General features: G+C 63.2%; 1 protein-coding gene across 1 annotated transcript in view; it reads left to right on the top strand.

The window, feature by feature from the left end:
- Positions 1-13,417, top strand: part of LOC308062272 (coronin-7-like) — a 38,615-nt gene that overhangs the window by 2,608 nt on the left and 22,590 nt on the right. Inside the window, exons 2-7 of the mRNA XM_080383511.1 lie at positions 1,117-1,213; positions 1,512-1,586; positions 3,354-3,424; positions 3,803-3,986; positions 4,639-4,715; positions 5,981-6,031. Of these exons, the coding sequence (XP_080239637.1) occupies positions 1,117-1,213; positions 1,512-1,586; positions 3,354-3,424; positions 3,803-3,986; positions 4,639-4,715; positions 5,981-6,031 (555 nt within the window). The remainder of the gene's footprint in view (positions 1-1,116; positions 1,214-1,511; positions 1,587-3,353; positions 3,425-3,802; positions 3,987-4,638; positions 4,716-5,980; positions 6,032-13,417) is intronic.

Below are 13,417 nucleotides of genomic sequence, written 5' to 3' on the forward strand. Positions count from 1 at the left end.
GGTCTTGCTCATGCTCCAGACTTGTTCCCCATCTCCGCTGCAGCCCCCTGCGCACCTGCTGGGTGCAGGGAGAGGAACTTGCGTTTGGCAGGAGAAGGGTTAACAGGTCTGCCACCGAACAGGCTGCTGTGACAAGGACCAGAGGAAGTTCTGCAGGAACTGCTGCTCTCTGTCAGGCCTCAAAAGGAAACTGTGCAAGGAGAGGAAACCCAGGGCTTGTCCTTTTGGGGCTGCACACACAGCTCGCTTCCCTGCAAAAGGCTCTGCCTTGTGTGTGGGGTATCCAGCACGGCAGACACCCACTGCAGCTCTTTGCGATGCCCTGTGGCCGCTGGTAGGCATATAGGCATGATGGCAGCTGCAAAACACCCGCTGTCACCTTTGCTTGAGGGCTGGACTTGGCCCTGGGTGTGCCAAGTAGCTCCTGATCCTGGTGCCCACTTGAGGTTGGGTGTCTGTGTCACCCAGAGCGGGTCTGGCTGATGCAGGGCATCCCAGTGCCCCACAGGTGCAGTGCTCGGCTGTGGAGTAGTGGTGGGAAACACTGCAAAGTGGGGATTTGGTTTTGGAGCTGTAATGAATTTCCTTCGCTGCACGTCCATGTGGGAAGCATGCTGATGGAGGTGTTTATCTGCCTTGGTCAGCCACAGCTCAACCCTGTGGTGCTTCATAGCCCAAGACCCTCTGTCCTGCCCCAAATTCCCTGACACTGGTTTATCGCAAAGTCCTCTGAGCCCTTCCCACCATGGGAGAGCCCAGGCCTGGGACAGTTTCAGGGAGAGGCAGTGCTGTCTCCCATTCCTGGCAAAGCTGGCCCTGAAGCCTCCCACCCCAGTGAGGGGCTACGCTTTTACCCAGGGACCATGAGCAGCCACGTTGCCCAGCCCTCCCAGAGGACGGGGCCCTGCAAATGTGCCTCCAGTATGATCCAGTTGGTGTTGGCAGCCTCCACGTAGTGCCAGGTCCACCGGCATGGGAGCTCCGTTGGGGCTGAGGGTCTCTGTCAATGCTGTGGCAATGCTTTGTTGTGTCCCCTCCAGCCGTGCTCTGGCCACAACGTTGGGCCCCTCTAAAACAGATGCATCTCCTGACATGAGTTTTCCTTCTCCATCGCAGGCCTGGATCGGGGGCATCCGAGCAGGCTCTGTTGCATCCTGTGGGAACCATGTGAAGGCCAGCTGTCACTGGATCGTGTTCAATGCCGAGGCGACAGGTGAGGCACAAGGGAAGGGATGCTGGGTGCAGCTGGTGGGGCATGGATTTGCCCCTGTGGTCCCTGTGGGGCTGGGTGATGTGTCAGCCCCATGGACCCCAGAAGGCACGAGGGTGAGTGGAGGAGGCTCTCCCCAAGTTCTCCTAAAGGTGCTGACAATCTCACACCTCTTAGCTTGCATTGCAAAGCTGGGTACACCCTCCTGCATCCCAGGCTGTGGGGGTTCCTGGGAGCTTCTTCTGGGTGATGGGTAGGCTGGTGGGCAGCTGGTGACCTGCTCCTGTGTCCTCTCCTGCAGGTGTGCTGGGTGTCGTGCCACTGGAGTGCGAAGATGGAGGCAAGAGGACCGTGGCTCAGCTCTGCTGCCACTCAGGTGAGCTGGGTGTCTGTCGGTCCCAGTCTGGCTTGTCCTGTACCTTCACCGTGCTGTGCACCAGGGCACCAAGGAGTCGGGTACCACCTGCCACCTCCACAGCAGGCATTTGGTCCTGCATGGGCTGTGTGGAGGGGCTCAGGTGCTGAGTCCCAGCCTGGCATGTCATGATGGCCTGTCTCCCAGGCAAGGGGCTAGGAAAGCTGCTGGACCCCCCAGGGACCATCACACACAGGCAAGGTGGCCCTGACATGTCTCCCTTGTGTACGAAGCACAAGCCAACTGCAGCCGTGCTGAGCACATGGGGCTCTTGTCAGGCTGGGCTTTTGCTAAGGAGCTGAATTGATCCACAACCCTTCATCTCTCGAGCTGCAGGGAGGTCTGGATGTGTAGCTCTTGCTCACACTCTTCCTCTAGCACCCTCTTCCCATGTTACTCATTGCATGCCCTGAAATTCCCAGTACGTGCAGTGCCAGGCTGCTGGAGGAGCTGGGGATGGCATCAGCACGGGTGTACCTGGCTTCAGCAACGGGAGGAACAGGCTGGACCGGTGGCTACATGGCCCTGAGCAGCCCTGACGTGGGCAGAATGAGTGCTGCAGCAGAAGAGGCAGCTGGCAGCATTGCCAGTGGCAGAGGAGCATGTGCCGTGGGGGTGGAGGGCTCTGCCTCCTGTCCAGGCACGGGGAGTGAGTGGTGGGGAGCTCAGGGTACCCCTCTCCTGGTGTCAGAGCAGCAGTGCCAGCCTGGGGGTACTGACACCCCATTTCCTAAAAACTGCACCAGAGTAGCCAGGGAGGAGCCAGTCCCAGCACCGCCTTACCGCGTGTGGTGCCTTGGCATCACTGCAGGGCTGCGTGGCGTGCCCAGGCTGTGCCACCTCTGCCCAGCTCTGTCCCTGCCCCAGTGGCACGGGGCTGGGCACGGGGAGCTGCACTGCACTCGCAGGCGGGCCACGAGCTCTGCTGCTCCCAGGAGAGCTCTGGAGGGGTGCACTGGCAGCCAGCACAACATTAATGGCTTCTTAATGAGATTTAGCACGAGCCCTTTGAAGCTGGCTGTGCCAGAGCAACGCCTCCAAAGCGGGGAAAAGATTTTTCTTTCCTCCCGGGGCAAATGCAGCAGAGCAAGCTGCTCGCTTTTCGTGCCTCCTGGGCCCGTCTCTCGGCAGCCTCCTGGAAGTGGAAAAGTACACAGTGACCTACTTTCCTGAGTGTGTCAAATGCATCTGAGGGGCTGCTGCTGACAGTACCAGCCTTTCTCCCACGGGGCCCCACCACTGGAGCCGTGAGGAGCGTCCCTGCTGCCGGCACACCGAGCCGGGGCGTTACAAAGGGAGCCTTGTTACCAGCACGGCCCCAGCTGGCTGCGGCGAGCCGGCATCCAGGCTGGCACAGATGCCCTTGTGCTGTTTGTGGTTCTCCCTCTGCCTCCTGGGGATGTCCGACCTGAAATTGGAGCCAAACCTGGGTGGCGGTGGGTTAGACCGGGAGATGCAATTGCACAGTGCTACCCTTCATGGCTCCGGTTGCCCGACGAAGGGGTGAAAGACCCTGATGGACAGACAGCGTGGAGGGGCTCAAGCTCTCGCAGCAAAGCTGAGCTGCTCCGAAGTGCCTTGGTGGGGCTGGATCTGACCCCAGCTGCCCGCGCCTGCCTGTACCTGTGTGTGTATGAAAAGAATCCGAGGCTGGGGAAGAGAAAAGGTGGGCAGACATGCTGTCTGCAGGGGTGAGGTGAGTCTGAACTTCTGCCCTTCTCCTTCCAGATGTGGTGACAGACTTTGACTTCTCACCCTTTGATCAGCTCCTGCTGGCTACGGGCTCTGCTGACGAGACGGTGAGTGCTCGGTGCCCGGGATCCCAAGGGGGCACCCTGTGTGCCCAGCTATGTCTGGGATTCACTGTAGAGCCCGGGGGAGATGGAGCCAGAGTGACGGGAATAAGAGGAGCCTGGGGAGGAGGGTGCCAGCCTTGGGAAGCGGTGTGGGATGTCCCCAGGTTGTAGGGGACAAGGTAGATGGTGTTGGCTGGGGATCATCCCTCTCCCACCTGAGATGCCTGCAGCTCTGATTCCACCGAGCTGCCATGAGGGATTGCTGGCACCTTTAGGGACCAAAGCCTGGAAAAGCAGCAAGCCCAGGTCGAGTGCTGCCGGCACCCAGCCGGGTCCCTCTCACCTGCGCCGAGACTGACCCACCTCTCCTTGGGGCTGCAGGTGAAGGTGTGGCGCCTGCCTGAGAGCAGCCAGGACATGCCTGGTGGTGCGGGGCTGACCCTGGGGCCCGGGGGGGGGCCAGTGGACATGCTGCAGTTCCACCCCACAGCGGACGGCATCCTGGCCAGTGGCGCAGGGAAGCAAGTCACCGTCTGGGACGTTGGGCAGCAGCAGCCGCTGACAGGTAGGCATGGCTGTGCCTGCCAGCTTCTGCCCGCAATGTGTATCTCTGCTGTGCTGGTGCCTGGGCTCAAGCAACGGGCTCAGGTCCGGACCTCGGTGCCACTGTGCAGGCAGCCCAGGTGGCTTTTTGGGCAGGGGGCACTGCAGCCCCTTGTGCACGTGCATGGGCTCCCCTGTGCCCTGACGTAGTGGTGTAAAAGGCTCCTGTACTTCCCAGGGTGTCTGTAGCAGCTTTGTTGGGGATCCCCTGGGGTGACAGGTCCTTCTCCCTGCATGTCCCAGTGCACAGGTAGATGTGGGTGCTGTGGGCTGTTGCTGACCAGCGTTGCCCAGACCTCAGTAACGTGATGGGGAGAGGAGGCTGGGCAGCAGCACAGGGGTGTAAGTGCCCTGTGGCTTTCCCAGGGCTCCTGCCCTTTGTATGGAGCTGCCAGCGGTGTGGGGATGCTCCCTGCACGGACGTAGCAGCGTCCCGGTGGGCTCTGGCCTCTGCTCTGGCTGCTGCCAGCCCTTTGGAAAGGCCAGATCGCTGCTCCGTGAGGAAGCGCTCACGGGAGGGAGGGAGAGAGAGCAATGGCTCCTGCCGGTACACCTGCCTCGTCCACGGGAGGGACCCCGCTTATCCCGGTCCTGAGCCTGCTTTCCGCCCGCAGCCCTGGACTCCCACGGGGACCAGCTGCAGAGCCTGGCCTGGAAGCGAGACGGCCGGCTCCTCGGCACCTCCTGCAAGGTGAGCGGCTCAACGGCCGGCCTGGCTGCGGGACGGCCGGGCGGCACCCTGCTCCTGAGGGGGGGGGGGGGGGGGGGGGGGGGCGCGGGTCACGCGGTGACCCCGTTTTGGCGAGAAAAAGGCAGGAATGGGGTCAGCGCGCGGCGCCGGAGCCGCGGAGGGCGGCAGCACTAGATGGCGCCTGGCGCCCGGCAGCCGGCGGTGCAGGCAGCGTGGCGGGCGGGCCGGGCGGCTGGGCCGGCGGGCCGGCTCAGCGGGCAGGGTGGCCGGGCAGGCCGGGCGGCAGGGTGGCCCAGCGGGCCGGCTCAGCGGGCAGGGTGGCCGGGCGGCAGGGTGGCCCAGCGGGCGGGCCGGGTGGCAGGCGGGCCTCCGCGCCCAGTGTGGGCAGTGCGGGCGTACGGCCTGAGCCAGCGGCCTCCCCTCGGCGCCAGGTGTGCGGGGCCAAGCGTGCAGCGCAGCGCCTGCCAGGCCCCCAGGCAGCGCACAGGGGCCGGGACCCAGCGTGCCAGCCCGGCTGGGCGAGCAGCCCAAGCCCACGGGTGGAGGAGCCCTCGGCCCCCCTGTGCGGAGGGCGGAGGCTGAGCGAGCAGGTGGGCCCAAGATGGAGCGTGCGGGCTGGGTGTGCAGGCGAAGCGAGCGATTGGAGCCCGTACCGAGTGTGCAGGCTGAGTGCAGGGGCTGTAACCCCAAGCCATGCCATCTGGGGTGCGGGTCTGCCTCCGAGCTGTGCCGTGTGGCCCATGAGGCCCGGTACAATACCGTGCCATGCCATGGGGGTCTAGCCGGCACAACGTGCGCTCACCAAATAGCACCCTGGCAGCAAGGCTGGCACTGGGGCACCTCCGTGCTGCCTCTGTGTCCCAGACAGCCCTTGCCGAAGGGCACCCCGCACCCTGTTTGGCTGTGGGGTACCAGACAGAAGAGAGGCTCCCTCCCCTGCCCATGGGATGCTGGAGTGCTGGCAGGATGGTAACCAACGGTCAGGCTCCAGCTCTGGCTCTGTTTTCCCCTTCTCTTGGGAGCAGTTTTGAGGGTGTGGGCGTCCTGGTGAGGCTGTGGGGGTCCTGGGGCTGCACCCCTGCCAGCAATGTGGGGCGGGACCTAGAGGACACTGAAAGCCTTCCATAGGGGCCGGCACTGCAGGCAGGAGAGTGATGGGCAGCAAGGAGGGGGGCTGCTCGCTCCAGTTTTCTGCCAAATACAGCCTGACATCCCACTAGCCACAGGGTCCTTAACCCTCCTCTGTTTTCTTTTTATCTCAAAAGGACAAGAATCTGCGGATCTTTGACCCTCGAGCCAGCCCAACTGCCTCCCAGGTACTGTCCCTCCCGGGTGTGCTGGGTGCCATGGTGCAGGCAGCCCTGCCCAGCCAGGGTGCCCACTGCCTGCTGTGGGGTGGGCTTTGGAGCTCCAAACTGTCCCAGCCCTAGCACGGCTTGGGAGGGGCCCCAGCGGCAACGCGGTGGAGGGGCTGAGGGCAGGGGGAATAGGGCTGCCTCATCCTCCGCCCCGGTGGGCTTCGGCATTGGATACCTCTGCCCTCCCCCCAGGTCGGCGAGCTCCCCCAGTGCAGTGGCACGCTGCTGCTGGGGCTGTCTGCCTGCGGGCAGCGATCCAGCACCCTGCAGGCGGTGATCCCAAGCACCATGGGCAGGAGGGCTGCGGTGGTGCTGCAGGCTCCCGGGCTCAGTGCCACTGTGTGGGAGCTGGGCAAAAGGCTCTTGAGGATGAGGACCTGCAAAGGGTGATGGCTGGGTGGCTGGATCTGCACAGCTCAGCAAATAGCAGCCATTAGGAAACAAGTAGAGGACTTAAGCCTTGACATCGAGTTTAAACAGCCTCTTATTAGAGGTTTCCTGTGGCTTGAGGGCTCTGGCTGCCGGCGACTGCCGGCCCTCACTGCAGAAGGGGCTGGAAGCCTTTGGGAGGGGAGGGATGCAGCGGAGAGCAGGGCGAGACGGCTGCAGTGAGCTCTGCCGCTCCTTGTGCCTCTCTTGCCACCGGTGTGCACGTACCCATGGGCTCCAGACACTGATGGCCTGTGGTGCCTGTGCTCAGGCACAGCGGTAGCCCTGGGCAGTGACCGGAGGAGCTGGTGCTCTTGGCAGTATGCTGCACTGGGACCCTCCAGTTGCCTCTGCATGGAGCCCAGGTGCTGAGCTCCTGTAAGGTGCTTTCTGCAGGTACGTGTGGTGCCCTGACCTTTCAGGCAGCCTTATAAATACAGCACTACAACATATAAATATAAACCCAACGGATGCACGTGCAAGCAAGCCAGGGCAAAGGGCTCCCAGCCCTCAAGTGGCCCCTGTGACGTTCCCCTGCTCTGGGTGCCACTTGGTGTGGATGGAAGGTACCAGTGTCTGCTCCCAAATTCATCCTGCGCTTATCCACCGACAGCCCCAGGCGCTGCTCCCTTCCCCGCCTGCCCCCTGCTTCTCCCCCTGCCAGACCTGTCAGCTTGTATAATGGCGTTTCGGCAAAGCTGTGAGCGCGATGGGCTCGAGCCAAGTCTCCTGGGGAGGGTGGACTCTGTCTCGCTGAGCTATTAAAAATAACGTGTGAATGATGGTGGCTGTTCAAAGCAGGCAGCTCACTTCCCTCCACTGCCGTCTGATCCAGCCCGGGGCCAGCATTCGGGGTTTGCCAAGAGAAATATGCACCTTCTCTGCCGCAGCCGAGCACTGCCGTGCCGTAGCCCTAACCCCAGCCGGCTGAGAATTGATGAAGATGTTTAGTCTTGGAGAAGTACTGTGCTGAAGGGGAAAACTTTAAAATGCCATAAATCCTCTAGAAGTTTGTGCAGGGCTTGCTTAGCCAAGAGGAATAGCACTCCCGTGTTCTGTTTTTTCTTTTTTCCCCGGCTGCTGGAGGGCCGGGTTATTTGGAAAGGCTCCTTCTCCCCCGGGCCAGCGTAGTTACAAAACCGGGTGATGCTGGGGCTGCCGTGCAGTGCCAGGACCTCGTGAGCTCCTGGCTTTGAAGTTGCCTAGTTTTTCACAGCAGCGAGCAAGGTGAGCAGCGCGATGAGTTTTCCAGCTGGGCTGGCCCCTGCAGCACCGCGGGCTGGGTTTCCTCAGCAGCAGGCCAAGGTCTTGGGCTCAGGCTCGGCACCGCCGCTGGCTCACCCCAGTCCCTTTGCAGCACACGGTGCCGAAGCCAGCTTCGACAGAAAGCTGTTTCTCTGGCTGGTTTTCTTAATTTGCCACACCTGCTTCATTAAGCCATTCCTTCTTTTAGAGCAGGGGGAGAAGGGTGAAAAGGAGCTAAAATAAGAGCCTCGGGGAGGAGGGGTCACCAAGTGATGTTTGATGCTGCTGTCAGGTCTCACGGATGCAGCACACATGGGGCTGGGGACCGAGGACGGGTGGCAAGGAGGGTAACTGGCAGGCTGCCTGCGCTCCGTGGCAGTGCCCCTGGCGGGGGCCTGAGCCCCCCAGTCCCAGCTACGTCCGTGGCAGCTATTTTGAGCACATCCAGTAGTAGGCAGGATCACATGACACAGCAAGAGTGGCAGGGCTGGGGTCTGGCTGACCCCACAGGGTGCCCAGTATGTACACAAGGCCATGGTTTCCCTTGGGAGAGCAGTGGCCTCATCCTGCTGGACCCCCAGCCTCTCATTGCTGCGTCTGGACTGGAGCAGGAAGCTGCAACTTCAGCAGCCCCTTTGTGAGCATTAGGGCTGTGCTTGCACCCCATTGCTGCTCAGTGTGCCTCCTTGGTGCCCCTAAACTGGCAGTGGAGATGCCGGAGCCACCCCTTTGCTGCAGCGGGTCCTGCTGTGCCTCCCTGTGCAGCTGCAACTCCCCCTGCCTGGCTGGGGCTGGGGCTGAGTGCTGCTGTCCTGGAGGGGTCCTGTGAGTCCCAATCTCTGCCTCATCCCCTCCCAAGGCCGCACTGCCCTGGCTGCAGCCTGCCCTCCCCTCCCATGGGTGCTGATGCTCGCCCTCCTTGCCTTGATTCTCTTGCTGGAAGCAAGTCACATCCTCTTCCTCATGGCTTTGGCTCTGCCAGGGCTCAGTGCTTTGCTGCTCCCGCCCTCGCCCACCCTGCAATGTGGGGCAAACCCCACAAAACGTCCCTCCCACATGCCCCTGGGACGTGCCCTTGGGGTGCATCATGCACTGGCGTGAGGGGACAGGGGACAGAGTACTGAGCAGGGGGGTCGGGGCACTGGGAGGGTGCCCGTACCCCAGCTGATGCCCCACGTGGGTCACCAGGACCAGTGCAGGGCAGGGATTTGGATATGGCATGGGTTACTAGGATGGCATCTCTGCTTGCCCACTCCCCTGGCCAGCCTCTCCTCTGGGTTCTGAGCTTCCCCTCCCCGAGGCTGGCAGGGGCAAAACACTGCCTGCACAGTGGGCCGGGGTCTTGCTTGTCCTCTCAAGCAGTGCTCTCCAAAGCGAGGTGCACACAGCAATCCGTGAGGGTGCAGGGAGAAAATACTAGACCTTCAGCTGTACATGCATATCATTGTATGCATCAATCAACCTATATCTGCTGGGGGTGCATCCTCAAAAATATTTACTGACAGGCATGTGCAATCAAAAACACTTGCAGACACTGCTGGAAAGAAGCTGGTGGCTCATGGGGCAGAAAGCTGCTACATGGGAGGGACCGTCCTGCGCTGCGCGGGCAGCGTGGCTGCACGTGTGCTTGTGCCCCGGTTTGGTGCAGCAGAGCTGTGTCCAGCGGACACGGCATCACTCCCAGCCGGCAGCATGCGGAGCCGATGGGCCACATCCCGCCCCCGCACGCTGCGTGCATCTGGCCGGCACCTGGCTCCCATTACAGGGCCGGGGTGGGTGCCGTCGGCGCTGAGCTGCGGGGCTGCCGCCGAGCACGGCCAGTGTGGGATGGAGAAGAGCTGGCTTCGTTCTCACGAGAAACTTCCTCCGCCGGCATTTCAGCAGGACCGGGGGCGAGGGAACGGCCACGCGCACCGGGCGAGTGCACGCTCCTGCTCACGTTTTAATGAACTCTGGTTTAGTGGTGGGACCGGAGCTGAGGGCCCCTGGGGACAGCCGGGAGGGTGTCCCCATGGGTTTGGCCCTGCTGTGGGTTTGTCCCTCCACCTGGTGGGCTATGCTGGGGCAGAGCTCAGGGCCTGGGAGCACATGGGGCTCACAGCCCTGCAAGCACACCCAGTGTGGGGCAGGACTGTGCTGTCCCACTGAGGCTGGGGATGCCCCAGCCCTGCCTGTGGCCCCAGGGGTAGGAGAGGGACTCCAGCCCCTCTCCCAAGCTGTAGCCACCATCCCATGGGCCACATCAACCCCTGCCACAGTGGGAGAGTATGGCAGGGAGAGGGTCTCCATGGGAAGCACGGCCGTGGTAGCGGGGCGATGCTGTGGTAAGGGCGATATCCAGGCTGGAGTGACCCATCCATACCCACAGCTAGGACCCCACGAATCCCTACGTGTTACCTCTGCCCAGTATCTGGCTGTCAGCCTGGGGCTGGCTGGGGACTGCTTGCTGGGGGAAGGCGCATCAGGACATAGAGAGACTTTTAGCCTTCTTCCCCCCCACCCCATCAGCGTGGTATCCCACGCTGGGGTCACCCCGGGGGTACCTGACTCCCAGCCTCAGCAGCGGCTTCCTCCAGGCTGGGGGAAGGTCTGCAGCATCCCACATTCCCAAGGAGACCGTGGGAAGCTTTGAAAAAGTTGGCCTGGCTCTGGGCTGCCTATTTATAGCACCGTGCGCTCGGCGCTCTCATGCTTCTGTTCCCCAGCGTAGCTGCACGGGACTGTTTATATTTCCTCTGCTCTGCTTCCCCCTCGGCCGTCCTTCCCAGGAATGCCGCTTGGTATGGCAGACATGGGGAAGTCAAGGAGGATTCGGGATGAGCCAGCAGCATTGCAAGGGATGCGGGTGCACAGGGGCACCGGCTTGCCCTCGCCTGGGTGCCCTTCCCTCGCACTGGGGACAGCCCTGCTGGCGCAGCAGGGTGCAGGTCCCTGCCTCGCTCACCTGGGGCTCCAGCACGGCACTGCAGGAGCCCTCGGCTTGCTGCCCAACCTGGGGTGCCAGGGAGGCTCATGCTCAAGAGGGCAAAGGCGTTTTGGGGATTTGGTAACGGCCTCATGGCAGAGCTTGCAGGGACAGTGGCTGCAAGAAGAGATGTGGGAGAGGAGGGATGGGTGCTGATGGGTGCTGCAGTCTGACCAGCCCGTGTGGCCAGCGAGTCTCCCCTCACCTTCCCCGGGGAGGGAGCCCTGCTCCCAGCCCGACCCCATGCCTGGGCATCAGTGCTGAGGTGGGAGCCTCCACAGCCATAGGGCTGTCCCGGTGGGAACCTGCTCCCCTTCCTGCCCTTGCTGGGCCAGCAGCATCCCCTGGGACACTGCACTGGCCTCGTCGAGGGCAGGAGGGCCTGGATCCCCTGGGACATCACACTGGCCTCATCAAGGGCAGGAGAGGCCGGACCTAGGCTGGGGGCTGTGCTGGCGGGGGGGTGGGAGAGGTAGAGCCTGCACGGCACTGATGGTGCCCAGCTCCCCAGGGGCACTGCAGTGATGCTGCCCTGTCCCTGGGATCAGGAAGGCAGCACAGGCAGGAGGGGGCTCACCCTGCTCTGCCCCACCATGACACAGATACCTCACACCCAGCAGTGGGCAGGGGCCAGTGCTGGCAGCGTGATGGCTACCAGAGCATCACCACTGCCATGTGTGGTGGCTGGGATCCCTGGGGGCAGGTGGCAGCTCCTGGTCTCCCCGAGTTCTGGGCAGAGATCAGGAGCAGGGTTGGCTTGGAAGAGGCTGCTCTGCTCTCCTGACCACCTCTGGAGTAACTGAGATTTGGCAATGGAGGGAGATCGTTCATGTTCTGGTGCCAGAGCAGGATGCGGTGCCATGGTTAGCCCCCTCAGCTCCCCAGGGAGCCGTTCCTCCTGCCCTCCGCAACTTTATGGGGTTTGGAGGGAGCCACGGCTTCCCCCATGTGCATGGACCCGTGCCGTTGGTACAGGAAGGAGGCGTCTGTCCCCAGAGCCCATGGCAGGGCCCCGGTCTGGGGGGACCCCCTCCCTCCTGCCCTGGCACCCACCAGCAGAGGGATGGCTCAACCTGGCCCTGGTGCCTCCTGTGCCCACGCAGGACCCTATGCTGGGGTTGCTTCCCACAGGGGTAAGATTCTTGTGGTCTGCTAGCCATGCTCATGGTCTGCTAGCCACAGGCAGGGCTGAGCTGTCCTGGCCCCTGCCAGCCACAGGGTCTCTGCCAAGGGCAGAGCTGTGACCCCCGCAGCCACCTCCCACCCATCCAGCCCCACGGCTCTGCCCTGGGCTCCCCACCTCCAGCTCGCCTTGCTGTGCATCCTGGCTGAGGGTAGCGGCTCCCACGGAGCCAGGGATCACCAGGGATCACCCAGGGATCACCCAGGGATCACCCCGGCACCGCAGCAGTGTTTGCTTTGTGTTGGGCTCTCCCAGGCAGCCGAGGAGCTGAAGGCGGTTGCTCCCCGTGGGCAGCTGTTACCAGCTCACCCAGCCCTGCCGCAGCATCGCTGCCAACAGCTGTGTCCGACGGGGCAGCCCCCCCGCAGCCCCCTGCGTCCTGCAGCCGAGTGCTCCGGGCTGCACGGGGAGCGCTGTGCATACTGGTGCTGTACCCAGCCTGTGCTGAGAGGGATGTGTTGAGATGGGGAGAGGGACAGCGCTGGGAAACCCTCCCCATGCAGCTGATCCAGCTCTGAGGAGGGAGCACGAGCTCCCTCCAGCCTGGACTGCCTAAAACCAGCTGGGCTGCACCCGTGCAATGGGCTGGAGGAGGCTGGGCTGCCTCGGCTGGCGTGGCTGGGGAGCTGGGAGGCCTCCTCGGCTCCCCATGTGCTGGCCTGGTGTTGGTGGGCTCTGCTCAGCCTGCCAGGGGGGTGAGCAGCTCAGGAGGGATGCCTGGCCCTCAGGCTGCTGTTGGTCCCCTGCTCCAGGGACACGGTGGGGTCCCAGCATCACCCCAGGCTGGATGCCAGAGTCTGTGCCCAGCCCCAGGGACCCACAGCAGCCCCACAGCTGCCGCGGGGCTCCCTGCTGACCGAACCACACCAGTGTCTACTGTTGGTGCCAGGTCACACAGCCCCATCTCTGCCAAGACTCTCAGCACCGGGGGAGAGGACACGGTGTGGGAGGTCCTCAGGGACCAAACCCCCTGCCAGGTCTGACTGCCATCTGGGCCCATACACTCGCCTCTGGCAACATTGACACAGCCGGGTGCCTGAGCCACCACCAAAAGCGGAGCAGCCCGGCCCCAGCCCTGGCCTCCCCACATACTTGCTGCCATACGTACTGCTCAGCCAGGATGGAACTAATGTGGAAAACATGGCCCTGCGCCGCAGCCAGCACAACGTGGGCTGGGAGCAACAGCAGCATTGCCCTGCCCTCTGCCAGCCGTGCCGCCCGCCCTGGGGTCTGCCACTCGCCACCACCTCTGGGGTGCTGTGCTGGGTGGCCCAGGGGACCAGCCGTGCGCGGGAGGCGGCGGAGCTGGCGCCGCTGGCTATCGAATCCCCAGCTGTTGAGTTTTGGATGCCACGGCCGCATGGCTCAGGTGCAGAAGTACTCTTCTGGCCAACAAGCAGGCTGGCCTCGGCTCCTGGGGTTTCCATCCCTCTTGGCACCGATCATGGGATGTGTTCCCTTCTCCAGGCCCTCCCCCTCCCCAGGAGCCAGCTCCTGTGTTAGTGTGTTGGAGGTGGGGGAC

This window comes from Falco punctatus, assembly GCF_963210335.1.
Source record: "Falco punctatus genome assembly, chromosome: 4".
Taxonomy (NCBI): Eukaryota; Metazoa; Chordata; class Aves; order Falconiformes; family Falconidae; genus Falco; species Falco punctatus.